We start from the raw sequence: 21,358 nt of genomic DNA on the forward strand, positions 1-21,358 counted from the left end.
TTTCTTCCCTAAAGTTTGGCTCATCTATGACCTTGGTTCTTAAAGTGGTTCTTAAAAGTCAGGGGCTCTGGAATTACCTGCCCAGACAGAAGTCAGAAACTTGGGCCTAGAAATCTGCATTTTAAACTCATTCCCGAGGTGCTCTTCACGTATCTTTAGGGTGCTAAGCCAATGCTTCTTAGATTTGAGCAACCAGTGAAATTACAAAAAGAATCTTCAAGACTTACTTTGAGCTGTCAACTATTATCTCACAAAGAACAATGAAAAGCGATAATCATCTCCTTTCATCCTTGTTCCAAAAAAATATTATGTGTATTTGTGTTTGGAAAAAAGTCTTGTCCATGACCTTTACTGTTGTTTGCTTGGAGAGCTGTGTATGTCATTGCGGTCCAACATCTGGGAACCCCAGGGGGCTTTGGGCACCACTTTGGAATGGAGTGAATGAAGGGCCCAAGAGACAAGGCTTATTAGAGAACACCATTATCTTCCATTGTTTTATTATTTTATATATATATAGATATGCAGATCTGTTTCATGTACAACAATTAGTTGTATATTCAGACAAAGGCATTCTACTGGTAATTTCCCCCCAAATCAATTCAGGTAAAATTAGATACTTAAGCACTTCATGGGCTATCAATACTTGCGACTTATCAATTTCAGTTCTGAGGTCATACACACAATTCAAAATATACATTAACTAGGTTAAGGCGATAAAAGTGGACTGAAAGAAACCACGGGATTCAGAACAATGAAACTGTATTTTGCTTGCATGAGAGTCATAATGTGAACAGCAAGTATTGTGCGTATCTCATAGCTCTTCAGTGGAGAGGGAGCGGCTTCTGAACATCTAAGGTGATTGCACGGCAGGTGGGAAACAGCTGGTGTGGCCTGCTGGAGGCTTCGCTGAGGGAGGGCTCATTTCTTCTCTGCTTCTCCTTTTTTGGGTTCTTGTTTCAATTTGTAATCAGCCAGGGCGGCCTTGATTGCATCTTCAGCCAGCACTACAGGTAATGGAAGGAAAGAAGCCTAAGTTTCTAGATGTGAAAGAAGTGGTTTTGGGAATAGAAATTTTAAGAGCTTGGAGGAAGTGGTGCTGGTGGGGACTAATGGGGTAACCAAGCCAGAAAGCTGGGGTGAGGAGTTGCCAGGCAGGTCAGCAGCTGTTTCCTGAGCTGAGTTACTCCTGTGGGTAACCCTGGAGACAGAATAGGGTTTAAATATCTGTGATCCCAGCCTAGTTCCTTAGCCTCTTCGAACCTACTTTCTACTCTATAGAACTGGGATAATCATGCTTGTCTTGCCAGGACAGTGTGGGGACTTACAGAAGATGTCTAACACATAGCAGGGACACAGCAAATGTTAGTTCTTGCCTGCTCCCATCAAAGTCTGGCTTTGGACAAAATCATGTCATGATAAAAAGTTGACATGACCTTTGGAAAAAAGATCATGTCAATCTGTTGATGGGATGGCATTTGCCACATCACCCTCTAGTGATTGAGAGTTTGACCACTTTTATTTAGGAGTCAATATTCAAAGTGAGGCTATGGGGAAAATAAAAACCGAGAGAGCTGGAATGACAGCAGAAAGCAAGCAAATAGCAGAGAACATCAGCTAGAGGTTTCAGTACCTAAAAATGCCTAATAAAAGGGCTAGGGATTTCCTGAAACCCTGTGAAAATGTTTACAAGTGATGACCTTTCTTTATGGGTACTTAAAATTCCAGATCAAGTGGAAAGAACTTGGGTCTGACCAGGCTTCCTGAAGAATGAGTTAGTGTGTCTGCCCCAGCACCTGGCTCTTCTTGTGAGTGTTACTCTGGCAAGAGGCCTGACTCTCTGCTGATTTTTAACTAATTTGGTTAGTAAACCTCCATCGATGCATTAAGGCTAGTGTTTCTCATTCCTTCTTTCCCTGAGAAGGTTAAGAAATGATGGAAAAAGCATTAGATTTAATACAGAGACCAAACTGGAAAGCCAAGTGTAAGTCTTAAGGCATCTGAGCCTTTTTTTTTTTTTTTTTCTTATGAGATCTGATGGGTTATCAGGGGTTTCGAGCCTTTTTTTAGGATAGCAGAGAGGGGGACATTGTACTACTGGGCTTAGTTGTTCCATATATATAGATGCAGACCCTGACAGTAATAGCATCCAGACAGGAAGTGAAGAAATACACAGGAAACAGGATTATGGAGAAAGCTGAGTTTTCTCCTCTGCTAGAAACAGCAGATTCTGAAATCAAAGATTGGAGCTTAAATTCTGGCTCTCCCACTTGTTAGCCATGTGACGTTGGTGTCTTAACCCAAGCCTCAGCTCCTTCATCCATAAGCGGAAAGTAATGACGTCTACTGTGCACTCAAGAATATCTGTGAGGTTTAGAAATGACGCCCATCAAGTGCTCAGTATGATGGCTGGTGCATATTTCCTTCTGGCATGATTCTCTTAGGGATGAATGTGAGACCATGGGGGCTCTAACCCTCTGCAGGTTGTAAGGACAAACTCATGAGCTCTAATTCTGAGGGTTATAAACATGGGCTCCATGACCTAAAAGGACTGTTGCAAATGCAAGTTGAAATTACTGCCAAATGTCCCAGCTGACTGGTATGGAGAGCAGAGACTTACTGGAGCAGTGCAGTTTCACGGGAGGAAGGCAGAGCTCCTTGGCGATATCTGTGTTTTTGATAGTCAAGGCTTCCTCCACCTGAGAGGCATAATGGAAAGATGGGCAGTTTTAGCAACGCTTTATCTTGTGAGGGCCAGACAATAAAAAAGGGAGGCCAAAAAGGCCCTCAGGGTTGGTGGGGATGATTTCTATTTAATAACTCAAAGGGCTGAGGGTCTTCTCAGGACTCCACTTTATCAAAGCTGCAGCTGGGATTCTCAAGCATGAAGTATACACAGCTGCACTGCCTGGTTTGGGTAAGCAAAGACCGCCCAGACACTTCTCTAAGCCAGGAGTGGAACCTGTGAGAAGTCTCTTAGGGATCTGCTTGTGGCCTGTGTCAGGAATCTTCTCCTTAAAAGGTAGTGATTTCCGATACTGGTTTTGTGAATATCAGCTTCTCTGATGTCCTCATACGAAATGTTAGAATAAATCCTTTTGACTAGAAGTGCCAAATGGCATCAGAGAGGTTGGGACATCAGGTAAGTGGCACAGTGGCAGTGGCACAGCCGGGTCAGGCTGAACGCTCTCTTTGGTGTCACCCTTTGCCTATAGGAGCATCTCCTCCAGATCAACTGAGGAGGATGCCTGGGGTCTGGTTGACAGCTCGGGGGGATAATGTGAGGCAAGCAGATCCTTGCCCATGTGGAACAGTGCCCCACCGCCTTACAGAAAACCAGATTTCCCAACAGCTGGGCTCCTTGGCTATGTCTGACTATCGTTCTATTTCCCAATTCTGCTAACCCTTCTTAGCTGATTCAGGTTCTGCTCCTGAAACTCAGATGGGCGATCTCAAGGTTAAAGAAATGTTCTCTCTCCCATTTTCTGATCACAATTCACAGTCCCCTAAGGGCCAGGTTCTGGGAGCATAAGTGCCTTGTCTCATTTCTCCCTTCACCTGAGGACAGTTCCTGACAAATCACTTCAGAGCTACCTCCTGCCAGAGCAGGTTAGGTCTGAGCTTCCTAGCCCACAGGAGCTTGCCAGCCAGAAGGCCGTGAGCCACAGGAAGCAGGTGGCACGTGGCCTGGCAAACCGCTCTGCCGTGGAGCTGGCCAGCTCCCAAGCATGCTCCTCCATGACTCAGCTCCCTGCACCTGGTCCCTTGGGGCAGCAAAGATGAGTGCCTTGCTGGTTGGCTTTTCTGAGAGGTTCTGACAGCAACTGGATTTTAGAAAGTCCAGCTCTTTACTGCTTTTGGGACCTTTGACCTCTGCAGCTACCAGGGAAAGACACTTCGGAGAGAAAGGGATGAAAGAGAAGTTCTAGCTCTTTATTATCTCTGCCTTTAGAGGGCTTGCGATCAGCCACCTAGATCACTGTTCTGATTTCGTTGTTCACTTTGCCCCTACCCTTGCTGTGTTTCTGATTCTTTCATCCCTCTTTTAACACAGGCTAATTTATTTCACCAATCCTTGTAAGCCACCTAGAACCCTTCCTGAAACATGAGAGGAAATAAGCAAGAAAATAACTACCATATAACAACTCTCTGACTCGACAAATTATAAGAGTATTGGCAACCTTAGAGAAAGCCAAAGATTTCTTTTAAATTCTATTTTGTTAGAGGGACAGGTGAGGATCTTTTTTGTATGTAATTAACACCCAAACGAACAAACAAAATGATCAACCAGAAAAAAACCCAAACAACATCTAGAACGATCCATAATTCCCAATTTGAAGAAATAATATAACCAACATCTGTATAGCAGAAACTTCAAAAATTTAGAATATTAAAAAACAGTCATGGCTTGTTTTTGACCCATTAGGCCCATCAAGAGACAGGCTTGGGGTGAATGCAATTTCATTCTGTCAGATTTGTGAGCAACCTTACCGTCTTTCCTTTCACCCATTCAGTGGCTAATGAGCTGGAGGCAATTGCAGAACCACAGCCAAATGTTTTAAACCTAGCATCCACAATTTTCCCCTTTTCATCCACTTGAATCTAGAAAAGAGACAAGAGTTAAGTGGTGAGTCCTGGGACCACCCTCTGGAACTTGGCACTCACGAAGATTCACTGGGGCCTTCCCCAAGGGCTTTGGGCTTGCTTTCCATACTAAGTGATGGCATTAATTACTGATTTTGCCTTGTTTCAGAGAGCTGTGATGAAAAGTGAAATGCAGGGACAACTATCCAGGCCCAACTGACAAAGATCAGCTGAAAAATATGTCCCTCCACCCCAATATTATTTTGTTTTGCGACTCTGGCTTGCATTTTGGCTATGAACTTCTATTAGAGGCAGTCTGCTCACAGCTGCTGGGGCAATCTGCCTCTTTAAATACGGACAGAGTCCACAATAAAGGTCTCTGGTTAATACTTTTTTCTTGGGCAGCAGATTAGACTTAGTGGTTTCTTCCTGTTTTGTTTCTGTATTCCAAGATAGGTATGAAGATCTGGCAAGCTGCCCACTCACCATGAAGCAGCAGACTGGCACTACAACAAGTTTACCCAAAGCACTAGACACTATCTTCATGTTGCCCCCAATCTGGGGACAGGTTTAATTTACTGTGTTTCTTATCTCATTGGGGACTGCTAGCTCACTGGGATTTTCCTTTGATCAGTAAAATTCACAAAACTCTTTCGTTGGCTGAAGTTGGAATTTAAACTTATACAGTGAGTACACAAATGAGATTACTTTTCTATTTCGGAAAAAGTCGGCACAGTACACTAGCCTAGCAGAAGAGCTATGACTGAGGCCCTGTTCCAATCATGTCTAACATGGACTCATCCCATCTCACAGGAATAAAGATGGAGACCGAGTGAAATGCTGTATGTGCAAGTGCTTTGTAAACTTAAAGGGATTATTGTTATCACTATTAAAGACTAGCCATACCTGTAATTTCATTACGTCACCACATGCTGGAGCCCCCACCAGGCCAGTTCCAACATTTTTAGATGTCTTGTCAAGGGACCCCACGTTTCTAGGATTTTCATAATGATCAACAACCTAAAATGAGAGGGTTAAGATAAATCGTGTTCACTCTCTATTGGTACTGGTCTCTGGTATGATGGCAAGCTCCTGGAAGTCAGCATCTTGAACGTGGCAGGCAATCACCAAATTTCACCTGAGTAGAAAGGTCTACACTCATGTCAGTGAGAACCATTTGTGACCCCCAATTCCTTTTGTGTCTCCTCTACAACTACTTCACAGATTAGCGATACCTAGAAGAAAAAAATAAATCAGTGAAATCATGTCTTAATTCCATAGGGTTTTTACAAAAATACTTGACTTTTACCCACCTACATCACCAGACTTGGGCTCAAACAGCAGTTTTGTTATTTTCAAATGAAAACGATCCTCAAAGGATGATTACTATTTAAAAATTCTAAAAATAACTATGGCCCAGGGAGGGAAAACTTTCTTAGAAGCCTTAAGGTGACTGTTACACAGAGAACAATGCTATGGAATGTGTACGTTTATGTGTCTTTTAAAATAAAACCAGTGCCATTACCGTATTTCAGAGCCTGTCATCACCCTGGTGCAGCAGCGCACCCTGGCTGCTGAAAGGCTGCTAGTCCAAGTTTCCTCGGGGTGTACCCTCAACAAAACACACCCCCGGGAGGGGGAGGAGTGAAGAAGCCCTTGGAGAAAGGGCAGAGGCCAGATCAGAATCAACATCCATTCGAACTGGCACACAGAAGGCCTTAATGTGGTTACTGGTTAGTAGTAAGCACCCCGATCTTCCAGTCCCCTTTTCCTCCCCATCTCACTGAGGATTTTGACTCCAAGTAAAGGCACCTATAGGATAGTATCTAACGGAGGGACTTTTTGTGCCACGTTGATTTATGGCATTCTTCAGTTGTTTCTAGAGTGGGAGTCTCACGTCTGGGGGACTTTGCGTCAGCAGACAGCAAGGGGCTGCAAACTATGCATCTATCCCTCCTTCCCCGCCAAAAAAAACCCCCAAAACAAAACAAAAACACTACGCATGTTGGTTACAAGCCTGACTCCTCTATGCACTCTTAAAGCAGTAACAGAAACGGTCTCCTCGTGCTGGGGCCTATGTGCCAGGAACCATGACAGGACTCCACGCACAGTATCCTTTGTAAGAGACAGCTGAGAGTCCCACATTTACACCTGGGGAAACAAGTTCAGAGAGGCGCAGTGACTAGCGCAAGGTCATCTGGCCAGGGCAGCAGCGTGGCTGAAGCCGGAGCCCGCTCCGGGGGTGTGTCTGTCCCTGGACTCTAAAAGACAAGTCCCAACAGGACCCTGCCTCCTGGGCTGTTGGCGAATTTAAAGTTGGGACGCACGAAGTCGCGGCCAGCGGCGGGGTCCCCTGGAAGTCGCAGCCCAATGAGCGGTAACTGTTGTTTATCAGTTGCAGTGAGCCTCACTGCGCAGCAAGGGAAAGTGAGTCAGGGCAAAGACGTGGGAGGAGACCGCTAGTCCTGGCTACGTAGAACCCCGCGGCCGCCGCTCCAGCCCAGGCCTCCGCAGAGTCGGCATTCCGCGTGTCCCCTCGTTTGTCCCTACCTTCTTGTGATAGAGTCGGGCCGGGGCCGACAGCTCCCGGGCGGGGAGGCGGGGGCTCCGGAGCAGCAGAGCCGACGCTGCCCGCCTCAGACGGCCAGCTCCAGCTGCCGCCATCTTGCCGGCTTGCGCCTGCGCCAGTCCAGAGCGATACCGAGGGGCGGGGCGCGTCTGCGAGTCGGCTCTGAGCTGGGAGCGCGCCTCTCTGGCGTCGCCGAGGCTTTGCGCCTGCGCCTTACCGTTCCGTGCAAGCGCCCGCCCTCTGGCCCCGCCTTGACCACGCCTCTCGGGGGCGGGCGGGGGCGGGAGCGGGAAGGTCTGAAGTCGCTGGAGGGCTCGGCCTGGGTGCTGGATTCTGGTTGAGAGAGGACCTCAGGCTTCTGCAGTGTGGGAATGCGGCGCAGAGGACCACCGAGTCCACTTTTCCTAACCTTATTTTGCAGCTAAGGAAGCTGAGATTCAGGGCAGTTTGGTCACTCCGTCCAAGGTCGCTTAGGGCTTAGGTTCAATTAGAATTCGAACTTGGGTAGGCCTGGGTTAGAATCCTGGTTCGGTTCCTTCCTGGCTGTATGTCCTTAGACGAATGATACCCGCTCGCTAAGTCTGAATCTTCCCTTTTGTATTAATTCGAGTACAATTCCGTCATCATGAAGCCAGCATCTGTGTCGAGTACCTACTATGTGTCAAGGCACTTTACTAGACCCGGGGATCCAACGGAAAGCAAAAACAGACGTAATTCCTGCCCATTAAGCTTGCTAATGAGGGAGCAAGGTAGAGAGAGACACATTCCAGTACTTGCCTACCTCAACAAATGGGAAGCTTAAGAAGGAAACGAACACCATGTCCTGATTAAAAAAATGAGTATATGTCTATTTTTCTCTCTAAAACAACAGCAAACTCAATTTATATGTCGGTGCCTAGCAATTAAGAATTTCGAAAGAAATGCGTATTTACTGTTGGTTTGCAGTATGTGAGCTTATAAAACCGGAAAACTCAAGTGTATGTAACGTCTCCTAGGTACCAGACGTTTATATAAAGGGGAGGAATCTCTTTGGGAAATGGATTTTTCTCTTGAATGGTGAAATCGATCCTTCCCCGAGGACTTGCAGTTTTCTTTGCATTTGAGGTGCAGTTGCTGGGGAGACTAAACCCAAGCGCCAGGTCACACTAGGCGATTAAGTAAGGTATTTTTTCTAAGAATCATTTTGACCTTCTCAAGATGGCGCCAAATTCTTTACTACAGACACCACTCTCGCTCCATGACTTCCTCTATGGCTTCCACTTCCTGCCCAAAGACCCAACTTCTGTCCGAAGTTGTGACGGAACGTATGCCGTGATAATGAGTTTTTTCTCTGGTGGGAGTTTTTACAGGGGTATAAAATAAAATGAATTTAGTGTATTTGGAGATTTTCCCGTTGTCTGAGGTTCCCAGTTTCCTTTTCAGTGTCAAGAAAACGGGCTTTTGATAAGGCGCGCGCCGCGGGCAGCTTCTTCCTCAGCGGGTCTTCGGCGGCCGCGGGAAGACCCGAGAGTCATTAGAAGCGCAAGATGGCGACTGCGGCCGCAACCTCGGCTTCAGAACCCGAGGCTGAGTCCAAGGCTGGGCCCAAGGCTGACGGAGAGGAGGATGAGGTTAAGGCGGCCAGGACAAGAAGGAAGGTGTTATCGCGGGCTGTGGCCGCTGCGACATACAAGACCATGGGGCCAGGGTGGGATCAGCAGGAGGAAGGCGTGAGCGAGAGCGATGGGGATGAGTACGCCATGGCTTCTTCCGCGGAGAGCTCCCCCGGGGAGTACGAGTGGGAATATGACGAAGAGGAGGAGAAGAACCAGCTGGAGATTGAGAGACTGGAGGAGCAGGTGGGCCCGGGGGTGGGCAGCGGGCACCTTCCAGTCTTTCAGGTCCTCACGTCCCCGTGTCCTGGCCCGCCTCCCTAGTCCTCGGCGGCCATAAAGCCGCCAAGGCTGCAGACCCCTTTTTCATGACCGTAGCTCCTGTCATTTGAGTGCTTACTGCATGCCCGGTGCTTTGCAAATGTTATCCCATTGAATCCTCGCCACCACCCTGTGATGGAAGCTCTGTTATCTATCCCCATTTTACTGGAGGAAACTGAGGCTCGTGGAGGAAAGTCTGTTGTTCAAGATAATACTTCCTGCAAGTCAGGCCTCGTACTTTGATCCCATTCCAGAACTCGCCCTCTTAGCCACACGTCCAACAGTAGAAATACACTCATTCACAAGAGAGTGTTATTTTGTTATGTAGGAATGACGGCGGTGATGAAACTTGTGGTAGAAAAAATATTAACTACGATGGTGATATTAGAAATGGAAAGGTTTGCTGGTGCTGGAGGTTAAGGCCTCAGTTCTAGCTGTTCCACCCTTGTATGTGCCTGCGAGAATTTCTTAATTTCTCTGATCCTCTCGGCTTCCTCATCTGCAGATTGGGAGCAACAATGTCTGCATAATATAATTGTTGTAACAGTAACTATAGCCCAGTGCCTAGCATCTAGTCATAACATGGTCTCTCATTTGTAACCTTACGAGGTGGTGATATCTACTGTATAATCCAGGATCTCAGCAGGAAATAGGTGGCACATTTAGATTAGGATGATCTGAGAGAAAGTAAAGGTGTGGGTAGGGAAATCAGGAGTGAAGGTTTAGTATCCCATGGCTAGTAACTCCAGAACCTGGTGTCCGTCTTTGGGCCTGAAGGGGTGAAGGGAGTGATCTGAGTTGTGTGGAGAGGGCACCTGAGACCTGCTGTTAACTTTGTTCAAGGGATGCAGCCCCAGTTTCCTGTCAAGGATTGGGGTGGGGGAAGAAATACCTTGACCTCCCTTTCTTCCTTCCACCAAACTTATGCTGGTGCCTTCTGCTGGGCAGACCCATCTGGAAGCTGGAGAGCCAGAAAACCTGTATATGGGATCTATACTTGGGGACACACGACAGGGAGGAGAGGGTAGGGTGTGTTTGGAGGGGGCAAACAAGAGGTGGAGCACATTCTCTTTTTTTATTTTTTTTGAGTCTCTTTTTTTTTTTTTGAGACAGAGTCTCGCCCTGTCACCCAGGCTGGAGTGCAGTGGCACCATCTCGTTTCACTGCGAACTCTGCCTCCCTGGTTGAAGCGATTCTCCTGCCTCAGCCTTCCCAGTAGCTGGGATCCAGGCATACCCCATTGCGCCCGGCTAATTTCTGTATTTTTAGTAGAGGTGGGGTTTCACCATGTTGGCCGGGCTTCTCTTGAATTCCTGACCTCAGGTCATCCACCCACCTTGGCCTCCCATAGTGCTGGGATTACAGGCCTGAGCCAGTGCCCGGCCCACATTCTCTTTTTACAGATGAAGAAACAGAGGTTCAGAACAAATGATGAAATGATTTGCTTTAAGTCATTCATAGTGGGATTTACACTGAAAATGTGGACTAGATGCCACACTGGATGTGAAATCACTCAGTGAATGTGAAGTTGCTAATCTAGTTTACTCACTAAACGTTGCTGAGTGTCAGTTTCCTTATAATACTCCCTCTGGCACTGATATTTTTGTTACATTATGAGATAGTGATGTCATCCATAGGTATAGCTTGTGCCACCCATTCATTACATTTGATTGACAGAGGAACCAGTTGGGGTTGGCAGGTAGTTAACCATTTCTACTTTTTATAAATAAGTGTACTGAAGCTAATTTAGTCTTATTCAGCAAGTACAGTGTGACACTGGGTACCAGATTGACTGTGTCCCTGCCCTTGTTGATATCATTTCTTCAGACTGCTAGTCCTGGGCCTTTCGATGAGCCTATTCTGTGAGGTGGGGGAAAGAGAGGTTTGGGACCAGAGAGGTTAAGTCCTTGATGAGGGTACACAGCTTGCTAAGGAGCAAGAAAGGGGAGAGCAGAGGTCTCCTGGCCACTAGTACCCTGCAGTTGCCTGTCCTGCCACAAATCACCAAGGGTGGGATGGAGTTTAGAATGTGACCACACAGTATGGGACCTGGCAAGTGATGAAGGCCCTCTGGCCTTATGCTGTTTGTCCTGGGGTCTAGAAATGGACTTTTCTAATTTCTCCAAGCCTCCCACCCACCTCACCTGGTCCCACAGCTGCTGCTTCCTGCCATAGCTGCTCTTATGGTAGAGCATCATGATGAATCGCTTCCAAATAAGTCTGGGAGAAACTTGGCCTCACCATATTTGAGAGTTCTGGTTCTCATCCCTGAGTGTTTCTGAGAGAGCGTCTCACTCTTGCCCAGGCTGGAGTAGTGGAGTGATCATGGCTCACTGCAGCTGGGACCACCCAGGCTCAAGTGATCCTCCCAGCTCATTCTTCAAAGTAGCTCGGACTACACGCATGAGCCCCCACGCCTGGCTAATTAAATTTTTTTTTTTGTAGAGATAGGTTCTTACTATGTTGCTTAGGTAGATGTTGAATTCCTGAGCTCAAGTCATCCTCCTGCCTCAATGTCCCAAAGTTCTTGGATCACAGGCGTAAGCTACCACACGTGGCCACGATTATATTTTATGGAAGCTGGCAGTTTGCTATGGTATCTGTGTAACAAAAGCAAATATTTTCCATTATTTGTGTTTGTGTGCTGAAACTAAAAGTGGCACTTCATGGTCGCTTCAGCAGATTTGTCAGTGCAGCAGTACAGAGACTGTGGCTTTGCAACCCTGTGTGATCCCCAGCCTTCCATTGAGTGGTAGAAAGGCCTTGTACAAGTTATTTCAGCTCGCAGAGCCTTGGGCGTCCCAGTTAGTAAAATGAAGGTTGTAATAGTGCTTTCCTCACAGGGCTGTTGTGGGGTGTGGCACAATGTGGGTAAAGCTCCTGGCACGGTTTGGCACATGATAGTTGCTGCTCCATTCTCCCTTCCCTGCCTTTCCCTTGATCGCACCAGTTGTTTTCTTTCCATCAGACCTCTCTTATTTCTCCCCCTTTCTAGTACAGGTAGGTGTAACACTTTCTTCACATTGCTAGGGAGTTCAATCAGTTGACGTATCATTTTGTGATTGGTTAAGTTTCCTTTAAAGCATCTATGTTATTAATCCCAGCTACTCAGGAGGCTGAGGCAGGAGAATCACTTGAACCCGGGAGGCAGAGGTTGCAGTGAACTGAGATCACACCACTGCACTCCAGCCTGGGTGACAGTGCAAGACTCCATCTCAAAAAAAAAAAAAAGTCATTAATGATGTTCTAAGACCAGAATAGACCAGCATATTTATCATTTATCAGTATAGGTTGAACTATGTAGAAATAGCTCTTTTAAATGCATTTCAGTATGTATTTAATATATGTACTTTCAGAGTATTTATCCTTACATAGTATCTTCATCATTGTACCCTAAAAATCAGAAGTTTAGGCCGGGCGTGGTGGCTCAAGCCTGTAATCCCAGCACTTTGGGAGGCCGAGACGGGCGGATCACGAGGTCAGGAGATCGAGACCATCGTGGCTAACACGGTGAAACCCCGTCTCTACTAAAACATACAAAAAACTAGCCGGGCGAGGTGGCGGGCGCCTGTACTCCCAGCTACTCGGGAGGCTGAGGCAGGAGAATGGCGTAAACCCAGGAGGCGGAGCTTGCAGTGAGCTGAGATCTGGCCACTGCACTCCAGCCTGGGCGACAGAGCGAGACTCCATCTCAAAAAAAAAAAAAAAAAAAAAAAAATCAGAAGTTTACACCAAAAGCTACACCTTAAAGGCAGCTTCTTGACTTTAGCGACTTTTACACCTTTTTCTTCTGCTGATGTACACATGGTATTCATGTGAGCGGTGCTTGCATACATAGATATTCGTGACACTGACTGGCAAGTGCTCTCCCACTCCTGTTTGTGCTCCACAATCTCCTCTAGTGAGTTCAGAGTGGTGATGTGGCGCGGAGAGCCTTGAATGTTCTTTAACGAAGAAAGTATATCCTTCTCAAACTTCATTTCTCAAATACCCCAAACTGCGGTTTCTTTGTGTGACACACTTGATACATGATTTTGAAACATCAATGTGTCATGGTAGCCCATTTAAGAACCAGAGCTTTAGCCCAGCTCTTTCATGGTACAAACGAGGAAACAGAACAAGTGGGGATTAGAACACTTGTGTCCTGATCTGGTCCAGTGCTTTTCAGCTATCATGTGATCATCGGATGAGTTCAGTTTGTCAGGTTTTAGGAGTCATAAGCAGGAGAACATTGCTAAAAGTCTTAAGATTTAAAAATGAGAGTTCTTATCTGTAATTGATTATTATCTTTGGCATGTAATTTGATAAATACAAAGCAGTTCACATCATGTACAAGAGTTTCTCACCAGATGCAGTGGCTCACACCTGGAATCCTAGCACTTTGAGAGGCTGAGGCAGGATGATCCCTCGAGCCCAGTAGTTTGAGACCAGACTGGGCAAGATGGTGAGACCCCCCCCATCTTTACAAAAAATAAATTTAAAAAATGTAGCCGGGTGTGGTGGCGTGCGCTTGTAGTAGCAGCTACTCGAGAGGCTGAGGCAGGAGGATCACTTGAGCCCAGGGATTTGAGGCTGCAGTGATTCGTGATTGCGCCACGGCACTCCAGCCTGGGGAAGAGTGAGACCCTGTCTCAAAAAAAACAAAGAAGAGTTTCTCAAAGTCACTATTTTTCAACCTGGGGGTCACAATTGTAGTTCATAAATTTATTTTAGCTGAAACAGCCATTGCCACCTGAGCCATAATGTTTTTCAACTGCATGGGTCTGTTTTGGGCTCTCCAGTTTGTCTATCCTGTGCCAGTTCCACTGATAAACTTATTGCTAAGGCTTGCTGTCTGGTAAGACAAATCTTCCTACCTGATTTTTTTTTTTTCTTTCCCTGCAGGGTGTTTTGGTTCTTTCATATAAATTTTAGGATGATTTTGTCAAGGTCTATGAAAAACCCTGTTGGTTTTTTTATTTGAATTGCATTGAATTTATGGATTATTTAGGAGAGAATTGACGTCTTTGCCATAATGATTATTCTAACCCAGAATATGCATATAACTCCATTTGTCTAGGTATTGAATATTCTTTCCATTTTTGAGACATGGTCTCGCTCTGTTGCCTGGGCTGGAGTGCAGTGGCATGATCTCAGCGCACTGCAACCTCCACCTGCTGGGCTTAAGCGATCTTCTCACCTCAGCCTCTTGAGTAGCTGGGACCACAGGCATGTGCTACCACTCAGCTAATTTTTTACAATTTTTGTAGAGACAGAGTTTTGTCGTGTTGCCCAGGCTGGTCTCGAACTCCTGGACTCAAGTGATCTGTCCACCTTGGCCTCCCAGAGTGCTGAGGTTACAGGCATGAGCCACCGCACCCAGCCAAGTCTTTCATATCTTTCAATCAAGTTTAAAAACATTTTGCCATACAGGTCTCACACATCTTTTGTTAGATGTATTTCTAGGTACTTTATGGTGTTCGATGTTTATGCTGTTCTATTTAAAATTGCATTTTAAAGCTTGCTGGTTTATAGAAATGTAATTTTTTTATTGTAAAAAACACATAACGTAAAATTTGCTGTGTTATTCTTAAGTGTACAGTTCAGTAGTGTTACGTATAGTCAAATTATTCTGAAGCAGATCTCCAAAGTTTTCATTTGCATAGATGCAACTCTGTACCCATTAAACAGCTCTCCTTCCCCATTCCTTCCCAATCCCCTGGTAACTACCATTGTAGTTTTCTGTCTGTATGAATTTGACTAGATACTTCATATAAGTGGAATCATACAGTATTTGTCTCTTTGTATGTAATTGATTTTTATACATTGCTCTTGTTGCTTGTCACCTTGCTAATCTTGTTTATTATTTCCAAATGATTTGTTTGTAGATGAGTTTTAGTTTACTATACAGTGATATCATCTGACTATAATTACAGTTCTCATTCTTTTCTCTCTTTATATCCGTTTCTTTTCCTTGTCTCATTGTTCCAACCCCAGACCTCCAGTACAGGGTTAAATAGAGGGTGATACTGGGTAGCTTTTTGTGTTTTTTAAAAGGAATTTTAATATATTATCATTAGGAGTCATATTTATTGTAGATTTTTAAAATCAGGTTGAGGAAGTGCCTTTCTATTCCTAGTTTCCCAGTTCTTAATTTTGACTCATGAATGGATGTTTTAATCACATGCTTTTTCTTCATTGAGATAATCATTTTTTTTTCATCAAATTTGATGGTGGAAAAAATTATACTGGATGATTTTGTAGTGTGAAAACACCCTTGCATTCCTGGGATAGACCCAATTTGGTCATTATGTATTGTTCTCTTTATACATTTTTTATTTTTTATTTTATTTTATTTTATTTATTTTTTATTTTATTTATTATTATTATTATTTTTTGAGATGGAGTCTCGCTCTGTCGCCCAGGCTGGAGCACAGTGGTGTGATCTCAGCTCACTGCAACCTCCACCTCTCAGGTTCAAGTGATTCTCCTGCCTCAGCCTCCCGAGTAGCTGGGACTACAGGCACCCGCCACCACATGCGGCTAATTTTTATATTTTTAATAGAGACAGGGTTTCACCATGTTGGCCAGGATGGTCTCGATCTCTTGACCTTGTGATGTGCCTGCCTCGGCCTCCCAAAGTTCTGGGATTACAGGTGTGAGCCACTGCGCCTGGCCATATTTCTGATTTTTTAATATTTTATTTAGGATTTTTGTGTTAGTGCTCTTGAGCGAGATTGACCTGTAATTTATTGAATTCTGTGTGCCAGGTAGGTAAAGAATGTAACCAAGTCAAGGCATAGGACATACAAGGTACTTATCTCATGAAGGCTTTAGGTCATGATGGAAATAAACAAGATGATGAGATGGAAAACAGCTTGCAGCAGGTAGGGGGCTACTTAAGAAAGAGTGGCTTAAGTGAGCACCCCTCTGAGGAAGTGAAATTTATACCTGAAGTATGAGAAGGAGTGGCTAGGCAGAGAGAAGGGGAGAGATCCTTCTGGGCTGAAGGAGCAGCAGGTGCCCAGCCCTGAGGTTGGAGAGACTTTGGAGTGTTTGAGTTACACGAAGCTGGCTGCCATGTTGAGAGGCCAATGGTTTGAGATGTAGTTGGAGAGATGAGCCCAGCATGCTGGGATTGAACATGAGGCAGGGATTTGCACATTGTTCCTAGGATACTGGCAAGCCATGGAAGGGTTTTACTATTATAATTAGTAGAGAAAGATAATGAGTTCTTGTTTAAAATCTAAATGCTTGAACAAAACCCTGTAATCCTTCATATTAGTATTCTCTGAATGGTTGGTCCTTCTCCCCACTCCATTTAAAGGTTCACTGGCTACTTCATTGTTAAAATTTTTATCCTGAAGTTCAAGTAATCATATTCATTGGTTATCTTTCTGTATTTTAATTAAATAGGTAGTACCTGGATTATTATGGTATGTTGTCAGATGGTAGAGTGTAATTTGAATGAAGTATAGGTAATCTTTTATCTCTGGAGAGGGAAATATACCTAAAATGTGGCAGATGTTGGAAGAGTAGATACTAATGAAGTCTTGGTGTACAGACTTAAATTATCCCTATATCCCAACTTGCACAAAAGCTTTTTAAACAATTCAACTTTTTATTTTGAGATAATTGCAGATTTCCATGCACTTGTAAAAAATAATACAGAGATTTTTGGTGTCCTTTTTACCTTAAGTTTCCCTCAATGATAACACTTTGCAAAACTATAATATAATATGTAATAACCTGGATATTGACATTGATACAGTCAAGATACAGATCAGTTCTATCACCATAAGGATCCTTGATGTTGCCCTGAAATTTTTCTCTTGTCCTAACATTTTGTGATGTTATATTTACATTTCACATTTAAGTGTGATCCATTTTGAGTTATTTCTGTAAGGTGTGAAGTTTAGGTCAAGGTGTATTTGTTTTGCCTATGGATATCCATTTGCTCCAGCATCATTTTTTGAAAAGGCCTTTTTTTCCCTCTGTTGCGTTGCTTTTGTCAAAAATTATTTGGGCATACTTGTGTGAGTCTGTTACTGGGTTCTCTTCTCTTCATTCATCTATGTATCTTTCTGCCATTCTCACACCTTGATCATTGTAGCTATATGGTAGGTTTTAGTATCAATCAGGTAGGGTGATTACTCCCATTTTATTCTTTTCAAGATTATTTTTAGCTGTTCTGGGGCCTCTGCCATCCTATATACATTTTAGAATAAGCTTGTCCAAGTCTACAAAAAACCTTGTTGGGATTTTAATTGGCATTTCAGTAAGCCTGTAAGTCAGTTTAGGGAGAATTTACTTCTTGACTATGTTGAGTTTTTCAATCCCTGAACATGAAATGTTTATTTTTTTAGGTCTTTGATTTCTTTCCTTAGCATTTTGTAATTTTCAGCATACAGATTTTGTAAACTTTTTAAATTTACACCTAATTATTTAGGTTTTTTGGAGTGATTGTAAATGATGTTATGTCTTTAAATTTGGTTTCCGCATGTTCATTTTTTGTTTTTGTTTTTTGTATGTTTATCTTGTATTCTGTGACCTTGCTCAGTTCATTATTTTTGGAGTTTTTTTTTTTTTTAATTGGTTCCTTAAGATTGTCTACTTAGACAGCCATATCATCTACAAATCAGGACAGTTTTATTTTTTTCTGAGCTGTGTACCTTTTATTTCTTTTCTTTGTCTTATTGAACAGGCTAGAACTTATAGGACTTTGTTGGAAAAGAGTGGTGAGAGCAGACATCCTTGCCTTCTTGATTTCAGGAGGAAAGCATTCAATCTTTTACCATTAGGAATGATGTTAAGGTAACCCTATAGCCCAGCTTATGGGATAGATTTTTTATAGATGCTCTTTATCAGGTTGAGTTTGTTTCCCTCTATTCCTAACTTGCTGAGTGTTTTTACCATGAATGGTTGTTGGATTTTGTCACATGCATTTTCTGCATCTGTTGATACCATGAGTTTTCTTCTTTAGCCTTTTGATATACTGGATTACAGTAATTGATTTTTAAATGTTGAATTAGCCTTGCATACCTGGAATAAATGCCACTTGCTCATGGTGTATAGTTTTTCTTATACACTGAATTTAGTTCTTTAAATTTTCCTCTGTACTGTTTTAGTAGCATCCTACTTACTTTGATTTGTTTCCATTTTATTTTCATTCACTTTTTTTAATTTGTAAATTTTCTTGGAGACTTCCTCTTTGACCTGTAGGTTATTTAGAAGTGTATTGCTTAATTTTCAAGTGTTCAGAGATTTTCTTACTGTTAGTGGTTTCTAATTGGATTCCATTGTGGTCAGAAAACATACTGTGTATGGTTTTCATTTCTCTTAAGTTTGTTGAGGTTTGTTGTATGGCCAAGGATATGGCTTCAGTGTATGTTCTATAAGTACTTGAGAAAAATATATATTCTGTATTATTGGGTGGGCTGTTCCATATATTAATTAGATCATGTTCATTGATGGCGTTGTTGAGTTCTTCTATAACCCTGTTCTGCCTAGTTTAAAAAAAAACAATTTTCTCTCTTTTCAAAAACTTAAAATTTTAAAAATTTTATTTTGTCTTTCTCATTTTCTTTTTCTTTTATTCATCTTGTTTTTGACCAGGTTCATCATATTCAAGTGTCTAGTAGTTTTATCAGTTGCTGAAAAGGGATATGTTAAAGTTCCCAAATGTGATTGCTGCTATGTCTCTTCTTTCAGCTCTGTAATAGTTTTTGCTTCATGAATTTTGAGGCTTTCTTTGGTTCCTACACATTTAGGATTGTTATGTCTTTCTGGTAGATTGATCCATTTATTATTATGTGTCCTTATATAATATAATCCTTTTTATTTCTAGTAATTTTCTTTGCTCTGAAGTCTACGTCATGTGATATTAATATATCTGCTTCAACTTTCTTTTTTTTTTTTTTTTTTTGAGACGGAGTCTCGCTCTGTCGCCCAGGCTAGAGTGCTGTGGCCGGATCTCAGCTCACTGCAAGCTCCGCCTCCCGGGTTCACGCCATTCTCCTGCCTCAGCCTCCCGAGTAGCTGGGACTACAGGCGCCCGCCACCTCGCCCGGCTAATTTTTTATATTTTTTAGTAGAGACGGGGTTTCACCGTGTTAGCCAGGATGGTCTCGATCTCCTGACCTCGTGATCCGCCCGTCTCGGCCTCCCAAAGTGCTGGGATTACAGGCTTGAGCCACCGCGCCCGGCCATCTGCTTCAACTTTCTAATTAATGCTTGCATGTTGTCTTTTTCTGTCCTTTTCCTTTCAACCAGTTTACCTGTGTCTTTGAATTTGAAGTGAGTTTCTTGTACTCACCATATAGTTGGGTTGTGTTTTTATCCACTCTACCATTATCTACCTTTTAATTAGCATATATGCAACATTCACATTAAGGCAATTGTTGGTTTATTCAGACCAGAGCCTGCCATTTTACTATTTTCTGTTTATTTTCTTTTTCTCATTCTTCTGTTTCTCCTTTCTTACCTTCCCGTGGATTATTTGAATATTTTTCAGATTTTCATCTGGATTTATTTATTTATTTTTTTGAGATGGAGTCTTGCTTTGTCACCCAGGGTGGAGTGCAATGGCACAGTCTTGGCTCACTGCAACCTCTGCCTCCTGGGTTCAAGCGATTCTCCTGCCTCAGCCTCCCAAGTAGCTGGGACTACAGGCATGTGCTACCACACCCAGCTAATTTTTTGTATTTTTTGGTAGAAATGGGGTTTCACCATGTTGACCAGGCTGGTCTTGAACTCCTGACCTCGTGTTCTGCCCACTTCAGCCTCCCAAAGTGCTGGGATTACAGGTGTGAGCCACCACGCCTGGCCATCTTGATTTATTTAAAGTGATTTTTAGTGTAATTGCTTTGAATAGTTTTCTCAGTGGTTGGTTTGGGTATTAAAATATACAGAGTTGACTTACATGGTATCAGTGTTTTACCACTTGAATGAAGTGTGGAAATCTTCCATTTCAGTTCTCTTTCCATCCCCACTTTTAAATAATGCTGTGTTGGGTATCAGAAGTTCTTACAATGTTTGTTTCATTACATACGATTTAGAAAGCTCATGAAGAGAGGAGGATAATCTGTCATAGTTCCCGTATTTCTGCTCTTACTGTTGTTCTTTCTTCCTTTTTGATGCTCTAGGATTCCTTCTTTTAACTTTTCTGTTTGAAGAACTTCCTTTAGCTATTCTTCAAGGGTTGGTCTGCTAGTGACATTCTTTTTGTTTTTCTTTGTCTCAGATATATGGTAACTTAAAATAATTTTAGTTTGAAAAGTTTCAAATGTACAAATAAAACTTTATGTACCTGTCACTCAGCATCAACAGATACCAACCTGCTGCCACTCTTCTTTCTCTAATATGGATTTCCATCTCTTTTTTTTTTTTTGAGATGGGGTCTTGCTCTGTCATCCAGGCCCAGAGTGCAGTGGCGTGATCTCGGCTCACTGCAACCTCTGTCTCCCAGGCTCAGGTGATCCACTTCAGCCTCTGAAGTAGCTGGGACCACAGGCGCATGCCACAATGTCCGGCTAATTTTTTGTATTTTTGGTAGAGATAGGGTTTGACTATGTTGCTGAGGCTGGTCTCGAACGCCTGAGCTCAATCAATCCACCTGCCTTGGCCTCCCAAAGTGCTGGGATCACAGACGTGAGCCACCGTAACTGGCCTCCATCTTTTTTATTTAGTAAAATAAAAGAGGTCTTACAATGTATCTCACATGTGCTGAAGGATGTTATAAAATTACCTTTTTGGTTTTTAGTTTTTCTTAAAGACCAGTGTAATAGTAGAATTTTAAAAAATCTTTGGAAGACCTGGTATGAACTAGAAACAGTAGTATCCTCATTTTATAGATGAGGAAATAGAGGCTTAGGAAAGTAAATAACTTACCTGAGGTCACATACTTTTTATTTGTTTCATTAGAATGCCTCCTTTCTTTCCGAGAGAACCCCGGTGTCTTCCAGCAGGAACTGTAACAGATTGGAGGGAGCTTTATGGTTGTTTCAAAAGCCCCTTTCATTGTTTTGTCTTCTGCCTGTGGGTACATGCTGGGTTGCTGTTTCAGTGGTTTTCTCAGATAGCACATTTATTTTGTTTGTGGCAGGTATGTGTGTAGTTACCAGTAGTGACAAAAGCTGAGTTACTTGATGATGGCATTTTAAATTTCAACTTGTTTCTTTTCCTGTTAGTTGTCTATCAACGTCTATGACTATAACTGCCACGTGGACTTGATCAGGCTGCTCCGGCTGGAAGGGGAGCTTACCAAGGTGAGGATGGCCCGCCAGAAGATGAGTGAGATCTTTCCCTTGACTGAAGG

The 21,358-nt window shown here is 43.4% G+C and overlaps 2 protein-coding genes across 4 annotated transcripts in view; one reads left to right on the forward strand and one right to left on the reverse strand.

Annotated features, from left to right (window-relative positions):
- Positions 1-469: 469 nt before the first annotated feature.
- ISCU (iron-sulfur cluster assembly enzyme) lies at positions 470-7,345 on the reverse strand. Of its 2 annotated transcripts, none has more exons than XM_033220749.1 (5): positions 7,132-7,342; positions 5,488-5,601; positions 4,489-4,599; positions 2,575-2,696; positions 470-1,004 (listed from the first exon to the last, which is right to left on the reverse strand). In XM_033220749.1, the coding sequence occupies exons 1-5, from the start codon at positions 7,243-7,245 to the stop codon at positions 995-997; spliced, it is 471 nt and encodes a 156-aa protein (XP_033076640.1). In that variant the 5' UTR covers positions 7,246-7,342; the 3' UTR covers positions 470-994. The 2 variants fall into 2 exon arrangements, with proteins under 2 accessions (XP_033076640.1, XP_033076639.1); XM_033220748.1 differs by having other exon boundaries at positions 481-1,004; positions 2,618-2,696; positions 7,132-7,345.
- Positions 7,346-8,433: 1,088 nt separating this feature from the next.
- SART3 (spliceosome associated factor 3, U4/U6 recycling protein) overlaps positions 8,434-21,358 on the forward strand; it is a 39,837-nt gene continuing 26,912 nt past the window's right edge. For both annotated transcript variants that reach the window (XM_033220752.1, XM_033220751.1), the window contains exons 1-2: positions 8,434-8,988; positions 21,231-21,357. In XM_033220752.1, coding sequence (XP_033076643.1) covers positions 8,677-8,988; positions 21,231-21,357 — 439 coding nt within the window. In that variant the 5' untranslated portion in view covers positions 8,434-8,676. The remainder of the gene's footprint in view (positions 8,989-21,230; position 21,358) is intronic.

Source organism: Trachypithecus francoisi, unplaced genomic scaffold (assembly GCF_009764315.1).
Source record: "Trachypithecus francoisi isolate TF-2019V2 unplaced genomic scaffold, Tfra_2.0 Lachesis_group11, whole genome shotgun sequence".
NCBI classification, from domain to species: Eukaryota; Metazoa; Chordata; class Mammalia; order Primates; family Cercopithecidae; genus Trachypithecus; species Trachypithecus francoisi.

What these genes read in the sequence shown, in the direction of transcription:
- ISCU (XM_033220748.1), bottom strand. Translation starts at nt 7,245, where the DNA reads ATGGCGGCAGCTGGAGCTGGCCGTCTGAGGCGGGCAGCGTCGGCTCTG. An exon ending in GTGACGTAATGAAATTACAG is followed by an intron (nt 4,600 to 5,487) that starts GTATGGCTAGTC and finishes TCTCTTTTCTAG; the next exon opens with ATTCAAGTGGATGAAAAGGG. An exon ending in AATGGGTGAAAGGAAAGACG is followed by an intron (nt 2,697 to 4,488) that starts GTAAGGTTGCTC and finishes TATGCCTCTCAG; the next exon opens with GTGGAGGAAGCCTTGACTAT.